At 40.6% G+C, this 14,232-nt stretch overlaps 1 protein-coding gene across 1 annotated transcript in view; it reads right to left on the bottom strand.

Annotated features, from left to right (window-relative positions):
* Nucleotides 1-312: 312 nt before the first annotated feature.
* Nucleotides 313-14,232, bottom strand: part of MKX (mohawk homeobox) — a 112,949-nt gene continuing 99,029 nt past the window's right edge. Inside the window, exons 6-7 of the mRNA XM_063452593.1 lie at nucleotides 1,810-1,843; nucleotides 313-611 (exon numbers count right to left, since the gene is read on the bottom strand). Of these exons, the coding sequence (XP_063308663.1) occupies nucleotides 425-611; nucleotides 1,810-1,843 (221 nt within the window). The 3' untranslated portion in view covers nucleotides 313-424. The remainder of the gene's footprint in view (nucleotides 612-1,809; nucleotides 1,844-14,232) is intronic.

A 14,232-nucleotide genomic window follows, 5' to 3' on the forward strand; every position in this document is an offset into this window, starting at 1 on the left:
TTTCTCTTTAACTCATCTACAAGAATTCCTAGATTACATACAAAAAAAGGCAAATCTTTATGGCAATTCATAAGTTAAGGCATAAATATTTGATATCATGCCCACGTTGTAGCTTATTTTTTTATGCAAGGCACGTATGGTAAAAGCAAAGGCAAACACTTTTTACTTAATAGCTGAGTATTTATGCCAATTAGCATAAAATAAGTTAGTATTTTGGTTAAAAATGTAAGACATTAAAATATACATGTCCTGTAGAAGAACCTTGCGAAAAAGGAAAATGTATCTTATACACAGAAGTCCAAGTCTCATGAAACTGGCTGTTTAACAACCAGAATATAAAAAGGTCCTAAGGCAGAACATGCTTTTTGATCACTGTCGCTCAGTTTGGAAGGGTCCATAGATGATGGGTTGGTTAGTCCAGTCATTAATACTGTTGGAGTATCGGAACTTTCACTGTCTTCACTTCTGATATATGTGAAGATTTCTGAATGATACAACTGGTTGTTCCCTGTAGCTTATCTTTGCCTTGGGCAAGGTTCGTTAAAGCCATCGCCGCGTTGATTTCCCTCCAGTAGGTCTCATCTTTGCTGGCTCCTTTTTTATTAACTGCACTAGATTAAATGAAAAAAAAAAAGACATCTCAGTCAGATATTTCAACGTAAATCATTACAGTTTTCCTGCAGCTTTTTTAGAAGAGAAAAGTCAAAACATTTCTTAATTGTGGGAAGTAGTCCCACGATGGGTTTGAAGGACAAAGCTGGAAAGTTCATGTAGGAAACTTGTTGATCATCATTCATGAAAAAACAGTTTTAACTTATGGATCTAGAACCCATGCTTATGGATGACACAGGGTCAAATGCTCAGGTCAGATACTTTTAGTTTAAATAGCAGACCAAGTGATCAGGATCTCAAAGGAAAACATCACTCTAGTGATAATGAGCATCCCTATGCTTTGTTGAACACAGTGCCACCATTCTGAAGGCATTACTTAGTGATCCTATTCTTTAGTCAACATATATGCTATTGTTTCAACATAGATCATTAAATATAATTTGTAGAAATCGCTTGTTCAAATTTAGTATCTATCGAGTTGTAAAAGCTAACAATATAGTTTAACAACCTTAAATCTCGATTACCCAAGAGAAGGAAATGAAATGCCCATTACTGCATTATTGAAATAGGGAGAAGTAGTTGTTATAGGCACGTACAGATAACTTAAAATGTCTGTAAGTGCATCTCGAGTGTACATTATGTCCACCTACTGACATTATTTTTAAATTCTGATGGAACTTTTAGGACACTGCATTTCTAAAAATAAGACCAGATTGCTTAAAGGACAATTAAACAGGACATTTGATAATTGTATTTATTTTATTAAGGACATTTTGTCTCACTTCTTTATTCAGGGCTGCAAAATATGCTGTCAATTCTAAATAATAATAATGCTAAATTTCAAATTCCAATTCATGTGTTGTACCCCAAAATTTGAAACCCTTTGGACAATTCCCAACACTTTTTGGCTTAGTAAATAACCTTGAGAATATATTTAGTTGTATTTAGTTTCTATTAAAAAAACACAAATGCAGTGTATTATCTGGTGAAAAAGCTTGCCAGTCGTATAAAAAATAAAATGTTAACCAAACAAAGAAGAAACTACTATATCCCATCGGCCTCAGTGTTCCGCAATGCTGGCCCTTAGTTCATGCACTAGGACTAGGTCTTGTGGCAGCACAAACATAAGCAGGCAGATGAAACAGACGTTATTTACACATTTGTTTGTACTCTTAAGGTATGTGAGAATTTACTCACCTTTGGCACTTATTTGGTCCAGATTCCAAAGTATCTAAAACAAAATAACACTGGATGTTAATAAAAAAAGTGTTCAATGTATTAATATATCATTTTTAAAATCATAATATCAAACACATATTAGATGAACCTAAGGGCACACACCTGCGCCAAACAGGAAATAATTGGATGGATACGAGAATAGTATAGCAGGATGCTTCATTCTTACGAGTTTATTCACCAACAACTTATGATCTTGGGAGTTTACCAAAAATGTGCTCAGTAAAACCTTGGAACAACTAGTTAGCTTTACTCAACAGGGTGCTTGAAGGTACACCCGAATTTCTATGATTTTAGTGAATCATGCCGGCAGTATCCAGTAAATCTGTAATTTTTTTTATCTGTGTGTGTGTCACAATATGGTAATGGTTAAAATAAAAATAGTCATCTAAAAAAAAAAAAAAACAACCATTATTAAGTTGGATTTTGATAAAAATTTTACTCGTTGGCTAGAGTTGGCCGATTTGCAAAGAATTTGGAGGATAAGAACGTAAACGTAAAACCACTATTTAAGGGGGGACAGTCCTTATTTTGGGCCCAAATCCCACTGTCCCTCTTTTCTATCCTAATGTTCCTCTTTTCTAGGAGCTCCATACTGTTGGCTTGTCAGAGTGTATAAAAGAGCTTCACAGCAATAATACTCACAGTAATGTGTCTTTAACCCCTTAAGAACACAACTTCATAAATAAAAGGGATTCATGACGGAATATTTCCATCATGTGTTTTTAAGGGGTTAAACTACAAGAAATGTGTTTAGAAATCAGTCTGTGTAAATAAGATACATTGCTCCTGTTCTTAATTGCATTGTAGTTTCATAAATTGCTATGAGAAAATACCCTACCATTTCTCAGAATAGCCAAGCCCCTGGCCACAGCCCCACAAACACTCTGTAACGAAAATATACCCCAACACACAGGATTCAACTAAACAGAAGACAACACAGAGTGAAGATACATCTACAACCTTAGAGTGGCCGGACTCGACGTATATAGGAGAAGTACAGAGTCAAGAGCGATCCGAGGTCAGGGGCACAAAGAGACAGCGTAAACTAGGACTAGCCGGGGTCTGGTACACAGTAAACAGCAAGCCGGCAAACAGAACAGATAAGGATAAAGAGATAACGTAGTCAGAAAACAAAGCCAAGGTCAAGTACGAAGGAACACAACTGAATACAACAAGCGCTAAAGGGAACTGAAACAGAAACCACGATAGGGCATGGAACCAAGGGAAAGAGGTGAGTATATATATCTTAACATCAATTTTGATTGGCCCCTGTCACATCCACGCCCCCAAAAGGTAAGTGTATGGGGAGTGTGGCATGACAGGGACCAATGGGAGGCCTTTGCCAATTTAGGCTCCCACTGTCCCTTTAAGAGCGCGCCCGAGACCCGCGGCGCGCTCTTAAAGTCAGGCGGGACACGTGACCGCTTCTCGCGGTCACTGCCCGCCTTCCTGTTGCAGCCGTCGTATTAGCCGCGCGCGGCTCGTGCAGCAGCAGGGCAGCGCGCGGCTTGAACAGAGGACCCCGGCCGGCCCCTGGAAAGGGTAAGTACCGCTACACACTCCTACAATTAAAGTGTCTCTCTTTGGCCCATGAAATGTTGGTGTTTATGCAAAAGTAAAATACTAGGTTTGAATGTAACCATGAACCAACTGAGTTTTGGAAAGTTGCACCATAAAACAGCTCTCGAAGAGCTTCCTTGTTATCATTAAAGGAGCTCCACGACCCTTTAGGTCCCTCTCCCATCCATGAAAGGGTTAAAAAATCCTTTCGGTCACTTACCTGATTCCAGCGCCAATGTCCCAGCTGAGAGGAGGGGATTTATTTGCGAATCAATGCTTTCATTTGGAGGTTTGCTTTAAGCTGGATGATGTCATGCAAAGCATGAGGACGTCCAGCGTCACTTCACAGAGTTAAACTCCATGAACCTCCAGGAAAAGGCAGTTTTAGCTCCGCAATGTAAACATTGCAGTTTCTCTAAAGCATATATGTTTTACATTGCAAGGCTAAAGGGGAAAGGGGCAGTGCACCAGACCACCTCAGTGCGATAAAGTGGTCTGGGTGCTTATAGTGTCCCTTTAACTATATACGATAAAAGAAGTTGCACTTTGTGTGGTTTTTTTTATTATCTGTGTGTTATCTAAAAAAACATTGAAATACTGAAAACAGTCCAGGGAAAAATAACTAAAACAGCATAGTAGAATTTCACCAGTGAAAACAATTTTGCTAAAATAAAATATATATTTAGTACTATACCAGCCAATGCACTATAAAACATATTCTACAAACATTTGCATAATTGTTAAATAAAACCTCAAACTTGTAATTTGATTAATACATTTCCACTAGTGCTAAATGAAAAACAATGTTTGTGTACACACACACACACACACACACACACACATCAATCTACAGAAAATAATGGATACAAATGTGAATCTTTTACTTTTGTTCCAATTGTTACTGAAAACATTGCCTCTCTCAACGCATCATTTTGAGCCAACTCACTTTTTAGAAAATTCTTCCACACAGTTAATGCAATATGGGTTTTCATCCTGTAAACAATTGGTAATACAGATTTTCCACTGTTATGGCTTTTATATAAAAAAAAAAATCTTAAAAACCAGCTAAGATAGTAATTGTTTTATGAAAAACACACATGCGTCTGCTTTTGATAAAATGCAATGTAATAGGTGAACAAACTAACACAATACGTTACACATCATTTCAAATTGTGCCCTGGGACTAATGTTTAAGTGATGTTGTCTATATAACTATCAATCATGATTTGTTTGAGAAGTGATTTAAAGAACAGAAATGTTGTATTCATAAAACTTAACTTTTCCTCTTCTGACAGTGGCTCAAAGAATTTATATCTTGTTCACCCTAAATTACTTTTCAGTAATGGCGTCCTTGAGAGAAGAGTGATAAAAAAAAGGGGGAAAAGGACGAGATATATAGTCCAGAGACAAAGGAGATGTGCCTACAGTATACAGTACTTAGATCGAGTGTTTCCTTAGTAGCCCTCTGTATACAAACAAATTATTACCCTATCTACTCTAGCTATACATTTTATTCTGTGCCATCTATATATTGTCTGTTCTCCCTACCATTCTTGCCCATCAGCCATCCAAGTCAGGCTCCCTAACATGGATTACATGTCTTGTCTCGCTGATGTCATACCCATCCCAATATACCATGTGCTGACACACGCCACAACACACATTGTGCAAATGTAACCATTTGAGACTGTAGCTCTCTGCTTTGTTTATGTAGAAAAAAAGGAGACAAGAAAAAAACAGCTACCATGCACAAATACCACCCTCACCCCACCTCACCCCACTACAAAATGTAGTAATTTTGTTTCCAGTTCAATATGTAGTGAATCAACAAAAAATACTTAAAATTGAAGGTAACAATGCAAGAAGGGAAAACATTTCACAACGGACTGTTTGGTAAAGAAACAGGTAAAGAACACGATGTAAAAAAAGAAAGCTGAATACATTTAAGTGACAGATACAGTCTAAGATCAGATTGATTCCGGGCAAAATAGCAGATTCTAGGCTTACTGTTTAAAGGACCACTATAGGCACCCAGACCACTTCAGCTCAATGAAGTGGTCTGGGTGCCAGGTCCCTCTAGGTTTAACCCTGCCTGCTGTAAACATAGCAACTGAGGGTTAGTCCAGCCTCTAGTGGCTGTCTCACTGACAGCCACTAGAGGCGCTTCCGCGCTTCTCACTGTGATTTTCACTGTGAGAAGACGCCAGCGTCCATAGGAAAGCATTGAGAATGCTTTCCTATGGACTGACTGAATGCGAGCGCGGCTCTTGCCGCACATGTGCATTCAGCCAATGACGTCCAAAGGAGGAGGAGAGTCCCCAGCGCCGAGGGAGCCCGGCGCTGGAGAAAGGTAAGTGATTTAACCCCTTCCTCTCCCTTCAGCCCGGCGGGAGGGGGGCCATGAGGGTGGGGGGACCTATTAATACTATAGTGGTCCTTTAAGCCTAAATGTTGATGTTGTTACCCTGTGGTCAAACTCTGGCTCTATTATTAATCCAATGAGGAAAGCACTCATTTAAGTTAAGAATAAATAAACTGCAGTCAACATTTCAGTTTTATTACTGGACTATTCACGAAAAGGTAATTGAGCTGAAACACTGACTGTATTTCTATATAAAATAAAACAGCTCTTTTGTTTATGAGTGTGCTCCTTCATAATGGAGAAATAATTTGTTGGTCGCCTTTATATCTGGCACTATAATGACACAATTCTTTGTAAGGCTGGTCTAAAACAAAATTCCGGGCGTGCTTTTTATTTCCAGTCCAACAACGCTATAACTATTAAAATATTATTGGGAAAGTGAAAGAAGCAAAAGGATGCCTTTTATACAGGTAAGAGTTTAACGTAACACTCTAAAACGTATTAAAACATATTCCTAACATTCGAGTGTTAGACTATCTATTTAGATTAAGCCCCTTCCACCACCCTCTCATGAATGTTACCCTCAGTCCCTCGGCATGTCCATCTTGTTGTTGCTGCCACTTCTCCCTGGCTAAGATCATCGTTACTGACTATTTCAGCCAATCCAATGCTTCCCTATAGCATTGTGGAACTAGTACGCATGTGTGCAATCGTTGGGCTGCGCCTATCATCTTCCCCTTATAGGGTGCATTGCATCTTCGAGCAGAGCAAAAGATTACATGACCGCAACTGGGAAGCCCCTCTAGTGACTGTCAAACTAATAGCCACTAGGGGTGGAGTTAGGCAGCAATGTAAACACTGCCCTTTCTCAGCACAGGCAGTGTTTATACTGTAGGAATAATCTCTTTGCCCCAGAACCAGTACATTGAGCTGAAATGGTTCTGGCTAGAATATATAATGTAAGCCTAAGTCCACAATACCACCCGTCCCAAGTATCTCTATTTAACAGGGATGGTCCTAGGTTCGGGCCCAAAAACGCCTAGCCCTTGTGTCCTAATTTTTCTTTTTCTCTAGAAATTCTGTATGTGTTTAAACTGCCTGAAAGTATAACAAAGTTTAGCAGCATAACAAAGCTTCATAGCAATACACAGTAACTCACATTATAGTATGCCTTTAAATTGTACAACATAAATATTTAGAATTTAGACTTTGTAAATAAGGTACAATATGTTCCATAATGTATCATCTATGGTGTAAAAGGGTAGCTACTACTAGAATTTGGAAGCCCACAAAGTAGACATATGATGTACGCGTGCAAAACAAGCATGTGAGAAAAATGCAGACAAAAAAAATTCCCAAAAATAGTGAAAATCTGCTTTAGAGCAAACTGACCCGCGAGCAATTCAGAAGCACACTCAAAAATGCATGCTTGGCACCCCTCTTGGCTAGATGCTAATGATCACTTTAAAACATTAAAAATATGACAGAATAAAATACTTCATAATCTAAAGGCGTCCTTGCAGATGATTTGTGGCTTGCAAACCATGATACATTTTCCCTTCTTTTGGTGAAACTGGAGCAAAAAATGAATATGTGGGCAGATCCAGAACATTTTGTTGCTATATTTTATGGTTTTTACGGTCTATTTTATGATTTAATGCAGAGCTGTTTTCTTGCTGTTCCTCCTTAACTGGCAGTGTGGAAATCAACATTCTTTAACGGCAACAGATGTAGACTTGAAAGCACTTTTCTGTATATGGCCCATTAGAAACTGCTAAATACACATTAAGGGAAGAGTACACACACAAAAATACAGTTTAAATTCTTACAATGCTACGTAAATTCACCCAGCTTTTTAAATATGGGGATTTAGCTACTCTGTATAGACATAGCGTGTTTAAGCCCACCACTCCTTACCCCCAATATAAGAGAGTCCTACACTACTCTTAAACATCATTAACGTGGTAGCTGCAATAGTTATATCTTAAACAGCTTCAAGAGGCTCTCCTCATATTTAATGCCTTTCTGTGGTCACTTCGAAAGGGGCACTTGGTGGGAATGGGTCCGTACTATGATTCAAAAGGAATCTGATCAAGACTTCAAAAATACACAGAAAACAAAAAGCAATTGGGGGCACACCCAGAACATGCATTACTGCTCTAAAGACCAAACTACACGCAAACTATACGTTAAGGCAGCAGCACTATTAGAGCAGTTTAAGGTGTAAATATTGCAGTTACTATGTTTATTTCCCAATTTACATTTAGCGTAGAACTCACCAATACTGGGGTAGCAGTAGTGGAATTAAAAAGACATTCTCGGCCCATCAAGCACTTCATCTGGATCATCTGCTTTTAGGGTTAGCCTCATGTCATTGCAGGTTATTTTATAAAAGCGCCACTTTCAAGAGAAATCCCTTGGTAAGACCTCCCCACTGTCAATGAAGAAGTGAGTGCTTCTCAAAGACAGGCTATGATTTTATTTTTTTCTCTATGGTAAGCATTTTAGGGGGTGTCCCAATTATTTTCTATGAGAATAATCTGATTAGGCACGAATCATCAGTAATTATGACTTCAAAAAAGAAGTATCAGAGCTGGAGAGAAAAAAAGGGGGGATATATTTATTTTTGTTTATTTTATTTTTTGTTTTTTTTAATTGGAGTGCTGCTTTTAAAATAGGGTATGGCCATGTGTGTGTGTGTGTGTGTTTGTGTGTGTGTGTGTGTGTGTCTATGCTGCATTTCTATATATGTTTCTCTTTACAGCAGCACCACTAATAAAGCTGTTCTGTCACAGACTTCAGTGTATTTTGTTTTTGTTTTTATGGTCCCCCAACTCTATGTGTCCTCCGAGTCAAACAAATGTGTTTTTTGGCACTTGATCCCCCTTTCAAATTTTTTAATTGCCTTCAATTCTAGTGCTGGATTTTACTCCTATCCAACTTCATCTTCTTTAGCCTAGCAGTGATGTCTTGGCATGGTCAAGGCGCCCCGTAAGAGCATCATAAGATTTGAGCCATGGGATTTGTTTGGCAGGTTAGCATACTGAGAGTTTTGGACAAAGTAAGTGGAACCTGCCCTTGGCTCTGTCCTTTGTCAAGTTTTGTCAAGGGAAAGAAAAACACATAGGACAAAGTAGTCCCTACCTTGCCTTACGTATTTAAAAAAAAAAAAATGAAAAGAAGAATAGATTCGTTGACAGGAAGAGAAGAAGAATCAACTTAAAAAAAGGTGAGTTTGGGGTGACAGAGACACTTTAAGAAATTCATGTTCTGGGTTTACCCTGGACTTGTGTCTTTAGAAATTGCTGTCACACAGCAGGATCTGGATCCTGAGCTCAGTGTAGTAGTTATGGTGCCAGTAGTGCCTCCTGCCTTCCCAGAGTAAGTAGTCAAACCATTTAAGAACAGTTTGACAACTTACCTGGGATCTGCTGGGATATAGGGCATAGGAGCAGTGGTATGTGTGAGGGGTGAAGTGTGTGTGAAAGGTGCAATGTGTGTGTGTGAGTGGTGAACTGTGTATGTGTGAGTGCTTGAGGGCAGCAGTGTATGTCACGGTTGCAGTGTGTGTGTTAGGGGGCAGTGTATGTGTGGGGCAGTGTGTGTGTGAGAGAGCTGCAGTGTATGTGTGTTTGGGGCAGTGGGTGTATGGGAGACACTGTATGTGTGTGTGGGGCAGTGTGTGTATGGGTGGGCACTGTATGTGTGTTTGGGGCAGTGTGTGTATAGGGGGCACTGTATGTGCGTGGGGCAGTGTGTGTATGGGGGGCAATGTGTGTATGGGGCAGTGTGTGTATGGGTGGCAGTGTGTGCATGGGGAGCACTGTATGTGTGTGTGGGGCAGTGTGTGTATGGGGGGGCTTGTCTATTTGTGGGCCAATGTGTTTATTGGGGGCAGTAGTGTGTGTGGGGCACTGTATGTGGGGCAATGTGTGTATGTGGGACAATGTGTGTGTGTGGGGCAATGTGTGTAGTGTATGTGTGTGGGGGGCAATGTGTCTATGAGTGTGCAGTGTGTGTGTATGAAGCAGTGTGTGAATGGGTGGCAGTGTTTGTGGGGCAGTGTGTGTATGGGGGGCAGCGTTTGTGGGGCAGCGAATGTATGGGGGGCAGTGTTTGTGGGGAAGTGTGTGTATGAGGGCAGTGTATGTATGGGGGGCAGTGTTCGTGGGGCAGTGTGTGTATGGGGGAAGGAGGGTAGGGAGGCTTTTTAACAATGTTTTCTTTTTTTATTTAATAAAATAAATACATTTATGTCCCCCCTCCCTTCTTACCTTTACTGAGGGAGGAGGGGGGACATTACTTGATCCCTGGTGGTCTGTGGGGAATCCCTGGTGGTTCCAGTGGTTAGAGTGAACTCTAGCCCATAGCTCCAGGGCTAGAGTTCACTCTCACGAGATCCGGAGCGTTGCTGTGGTAACCGCGGCAACGCTCTGTGCTCGCGAGAGTAGGACATGGAGGAGCTGCAGGCTGAGCTCCCGGGTCCTTTCTTCCTCCCCTGCCGGCTGCCAGCAATGAGCCTGCGGACCGGGGAGGGAAATCTCTGTCTCCCTCCACGGTCCGCAGGCACATTGCAGGGCTGGCACTTGAAAAATGCCAGCCCTACATTAGCCGGCAGGGGAGAATCTTGGGGGGGGGAAGAGGGGGAGGGCAATTGCCCCGTTGCCCCCCCTCCCCGGATCCGCCACTGATCAGGACATACACATGGTACAAGTCGTCAGCTTGTATTGTTTATTTTGTCCGTTATTGCAACAATGCCCAGCAAAACACCCAAAGAACAGAAAATTAGGAAAATATGTCCCTTACATGCTCACCAAGTCATAAGAGTAACTAAACAAGTTTGTTTGCAACACTTGTTAAAAGCATGAACTTTCTCTTTCATTGAAACCAGACCGTAAAGAAATGAATCTGTTCCCAAGGTCAGCGGGTGTTGGCAGGGCTGAAAAAATGCTGTACTCCAATGTGCTTATTCTGAGCTGTGTTTACTTAGACAACTTGACAAAATCTGCCTCTCATTATACGTTGCAGTCATCTGTGAACAGATGAATTTATATTACACAAGTTGCTAATGAGCAAGGCTTTGTTTAGCAAGGGTCCCGATGTTAAAGTTATTGTATAATTACATTACTAACACCCAAAGCATTGGCCTTTCACTTGCAAGGAGGTGTGAATTGCGTGTTTTGTTGTTTGTGGAAAACATATCCTGCAATACTTTGAATTCTAGGAGAGAAATTGGTGTGGAGCAGAATCTACAGGTCTAATCATAAATTCTAGGGTCAGCACGGAGGTAGGTAGTTATAGGGATGGCATGGTGAGTGTTGCAAGTCCTGCTATTTGTACGGGGGTTGAATAAAACATACCTCAGCAATTTTGGACCTCAAGGGTATTTAAAGGTGGACTAGAATGTAATAGAATGTTATTGGCAAATCTTTTCATGTTGTGACGGACCGCCTGGCACCCCGACCGGATACCTCCGTCAATCAATGCTCCTAGTGCTTTCCGAGCACTCCACCAGACACCATAAGCACTGTAGACTACATGGACCGCCGCAGCTTGGTTGGGGTCTCGCCGTCCTCCACCCACCCTGGACCCAAGACCAGGATCCAGCTTCCAGTGAGAAGACCTCTCCTAGTCCAGAGAGCGTAGCAGGAACAGCTCTTAGAAGAGCTAGTGATTATATTCAGGGGAGTAGTGTGATTATAGCAATCCCCAGAGTGCAGTTCTCCAATCCCCCAAACATGAGCCAAGACTTCATGAAGGGGTAAAGCAGGTCTGTTTAATGCAAGCCAGCACTTACAATTTATACATACATTTAAACCCCCAACAGCCTCATTTACATACAATAGGTTACATAGAGCACTATAGTACAAGGAAGGGTGGGGTCAGACAATAGCAAGGACTGATGGGAGATTGAGGAGGGACAAAGCAGCTAGTTTAAACTGGTCTGGCAGTGTCCTTGGGACAACGCCCTGCTGGGGAAACAATAGGACAGGAAAAAGGGGGCGGGTAAGAGGCACAGGCAAGCAATACATTCAACATACTCGCCCTCTGTGTCTCAGAGATAATTAATTATCTCCAGGTACAGAAAAAACACCCCAAAAGTACCCCCAAGATCCATGGAAACCCCACAAGAGTCACATCCTCGGATAGCCCTGATCTGGTTGACCAACATATCCAAAAATCACCCAGATCGGTTCAGTGGTTTGGTTTTCCATGAAAGTCACTTTTTTTTGCAGGGCCCATAATCCTGGGGCAATAGGCTGGCAAGCAGGCCCCTCCAAGTACCAGTGGCAAGGTTACTTTCGCCACACATGTCATAGACCTAAATTATATATATATATATATATAAAATATAAGCTTTGTGACTCATTCTTCGCTTACAGAATGCTCTCAATCACCCATTCTTCGAACCATTCTTAACTGTATTTTAGTGACACATGCTTCAAGATTTTTAACCACGGGAAAAAAATACATAAGACAAAGTAGTCCCTACTTTGTCTTATGTTTTAAATAGAAATTGATCAGAAATGAAAAAAGAAAACCAGATTCTGAAAGAGGAAGATAAGATGAAACAATAGGTGGAAGGCAAGTTTGAGGTGTCACAAACAATAGGAGAAAGACATTCGTAGGTACAAAAGAAGGACAAGAAAGAGTGTGATCAAAAGTGTAGGATATCAGTAATGCAATTAAAACAAGAGACTCGACTTTTTTTCATTTAACTCAGCAGGATTTTGGCTCCATTTTCCTGTCATGTTCTGCAAAATTCTTCAGTCCAGGAAAAATTTAATATTGAACTTGAAAGAGACTGGTGTACCGAGGGGCCCTGCAAGTCCAAACATTGAATTATAAGGGTGACATGAGGAACCAGCCAGATCATAACCAAGTTCAGAACTATCATATTTTCACCCTGCAGTAGTCTTTTTTTGGAGGAAACTCAAAGCATCTCAGGAACATTCAATACTTTGCGAACAAACTCCCAAGTGTGAAAAAGAAACCAGTTTCCAATTTTGCCTTTAATATTCATAATGTTGTTTGTTTCACTTTGAAAAATATAATACTGGGTTTTTCTGGACTCCGAATCCATTGATCCAGAACCCTGTAAAGATTTCCAAAACAGCATGTGTATTAAACACACTGGAGAAGGATTTCATATGTTTTAGTTAAAAAAAAATAGATATGCTTTATATAAACCCCAAATATAATGATGCTGTAAGAAGTTGTATCCGTGGCGTCCTTTATAGACCTCCTTGTGTATGTACAATAAAGATACCTATCCTGCAAGAAAAGGCACTCTCTCCTCAAGTTTCACATGTGACAGCTGATAGGAAATGGCAAGGTACATCAAGAGGAAGAAGATTACATTTTGCCTTTTTCTTTTTTCTTTTTTTTAATGCATACATTAGATCCAAGAATCACTACTCTGTCTCATGTATGACTTTTGATTAAATTGGAATATCAATGAAAACACGTTCAGCTCGGTTTATTAGAGCTTTAAGAGCTTCTATTGGTTCTGCAGCACAGTCATGATAAAATTATTTATGGAACTTTGAGGTGACACCAATATATGTTAAAGGTTCCGGCCAATTCGCAAGCTTTTCAAAGAAAAACATATAAACAGCAATGCCATTTCTTATTCACTAAATGTAAATTACTATCTCACTGACAGCTGATTGGGTCTGACCAAGGCCGGATTAACATAGGGGCTGATGGAGCTGCAGCTCCAGGCCCAGGCCCAGGCCCATGGAATAGGCCCACTGATTTAAAAAAAAAAAAAAAAAAACTCTTAGGGTTGCCAGGTATTTCTCATGTATTTCTTATGGTTGCCAGTATTTCTCAGAAGTATTTCTCAGGTATTTGAGGCTGCCTAGCCGGTATTGCAGTAATACCGGCAATACAAATGTCTGTCTCAGTATAAACAGAGATTATTCTGCAATACCAGCACCATGCAGGGGGGTCACTGTTTGTATGCAGAGAGGCAGGGATAAGAAGTTACAGAATCTCCCTCCCTGCCTCTCTCTACTCACTGAGCAGCTCTGCACAGAGAGTCCAGACAGCAACTTCGAGTCTGCGAGATATGGGGACGGTGAGAGACTTGGGGACGCTGAGACATTGGGACACTGGGAGACATAGGGACACTGGGGAACATGATTTTTTAAACTGACTTCCAAGAGTAACTTTATTCTGGGGCAGTGCGGCTATTTACACCCCCTAGTGAAAGCAAGGAATATAGGTTTATGAACTCCTATGTGCTCAGTGCAAAGACGTAATATGCCAAGTAACAATGTACTAAATGACAGTGTGCTTTTTTAAGTAATGAAAACCCTGAATAATTCAAATCTATTAAAACATAAGAATAACCAATATTCCTTCTATCCCTATCAATTCAGGTAATTCCGGTATATTCAGTAATTCATAAGCACACAACTCTTAGGTGGAAATGAGAGGTGTTTTTTAGAGGG

Source organism: Pelobates fuscus, chromosome 4 (assembly GCF_036172605.1).
Source record: "Pelobates fuscus isolate aPelFus1 chromosome 4, aPelFus1.pri, whole genome shotgun sequence".
NCBI lineage: Eukaryota > Metazoa > Chordata > Amphibia > Anura > Pelobatidae > Pelobates > Pelobates fuscus.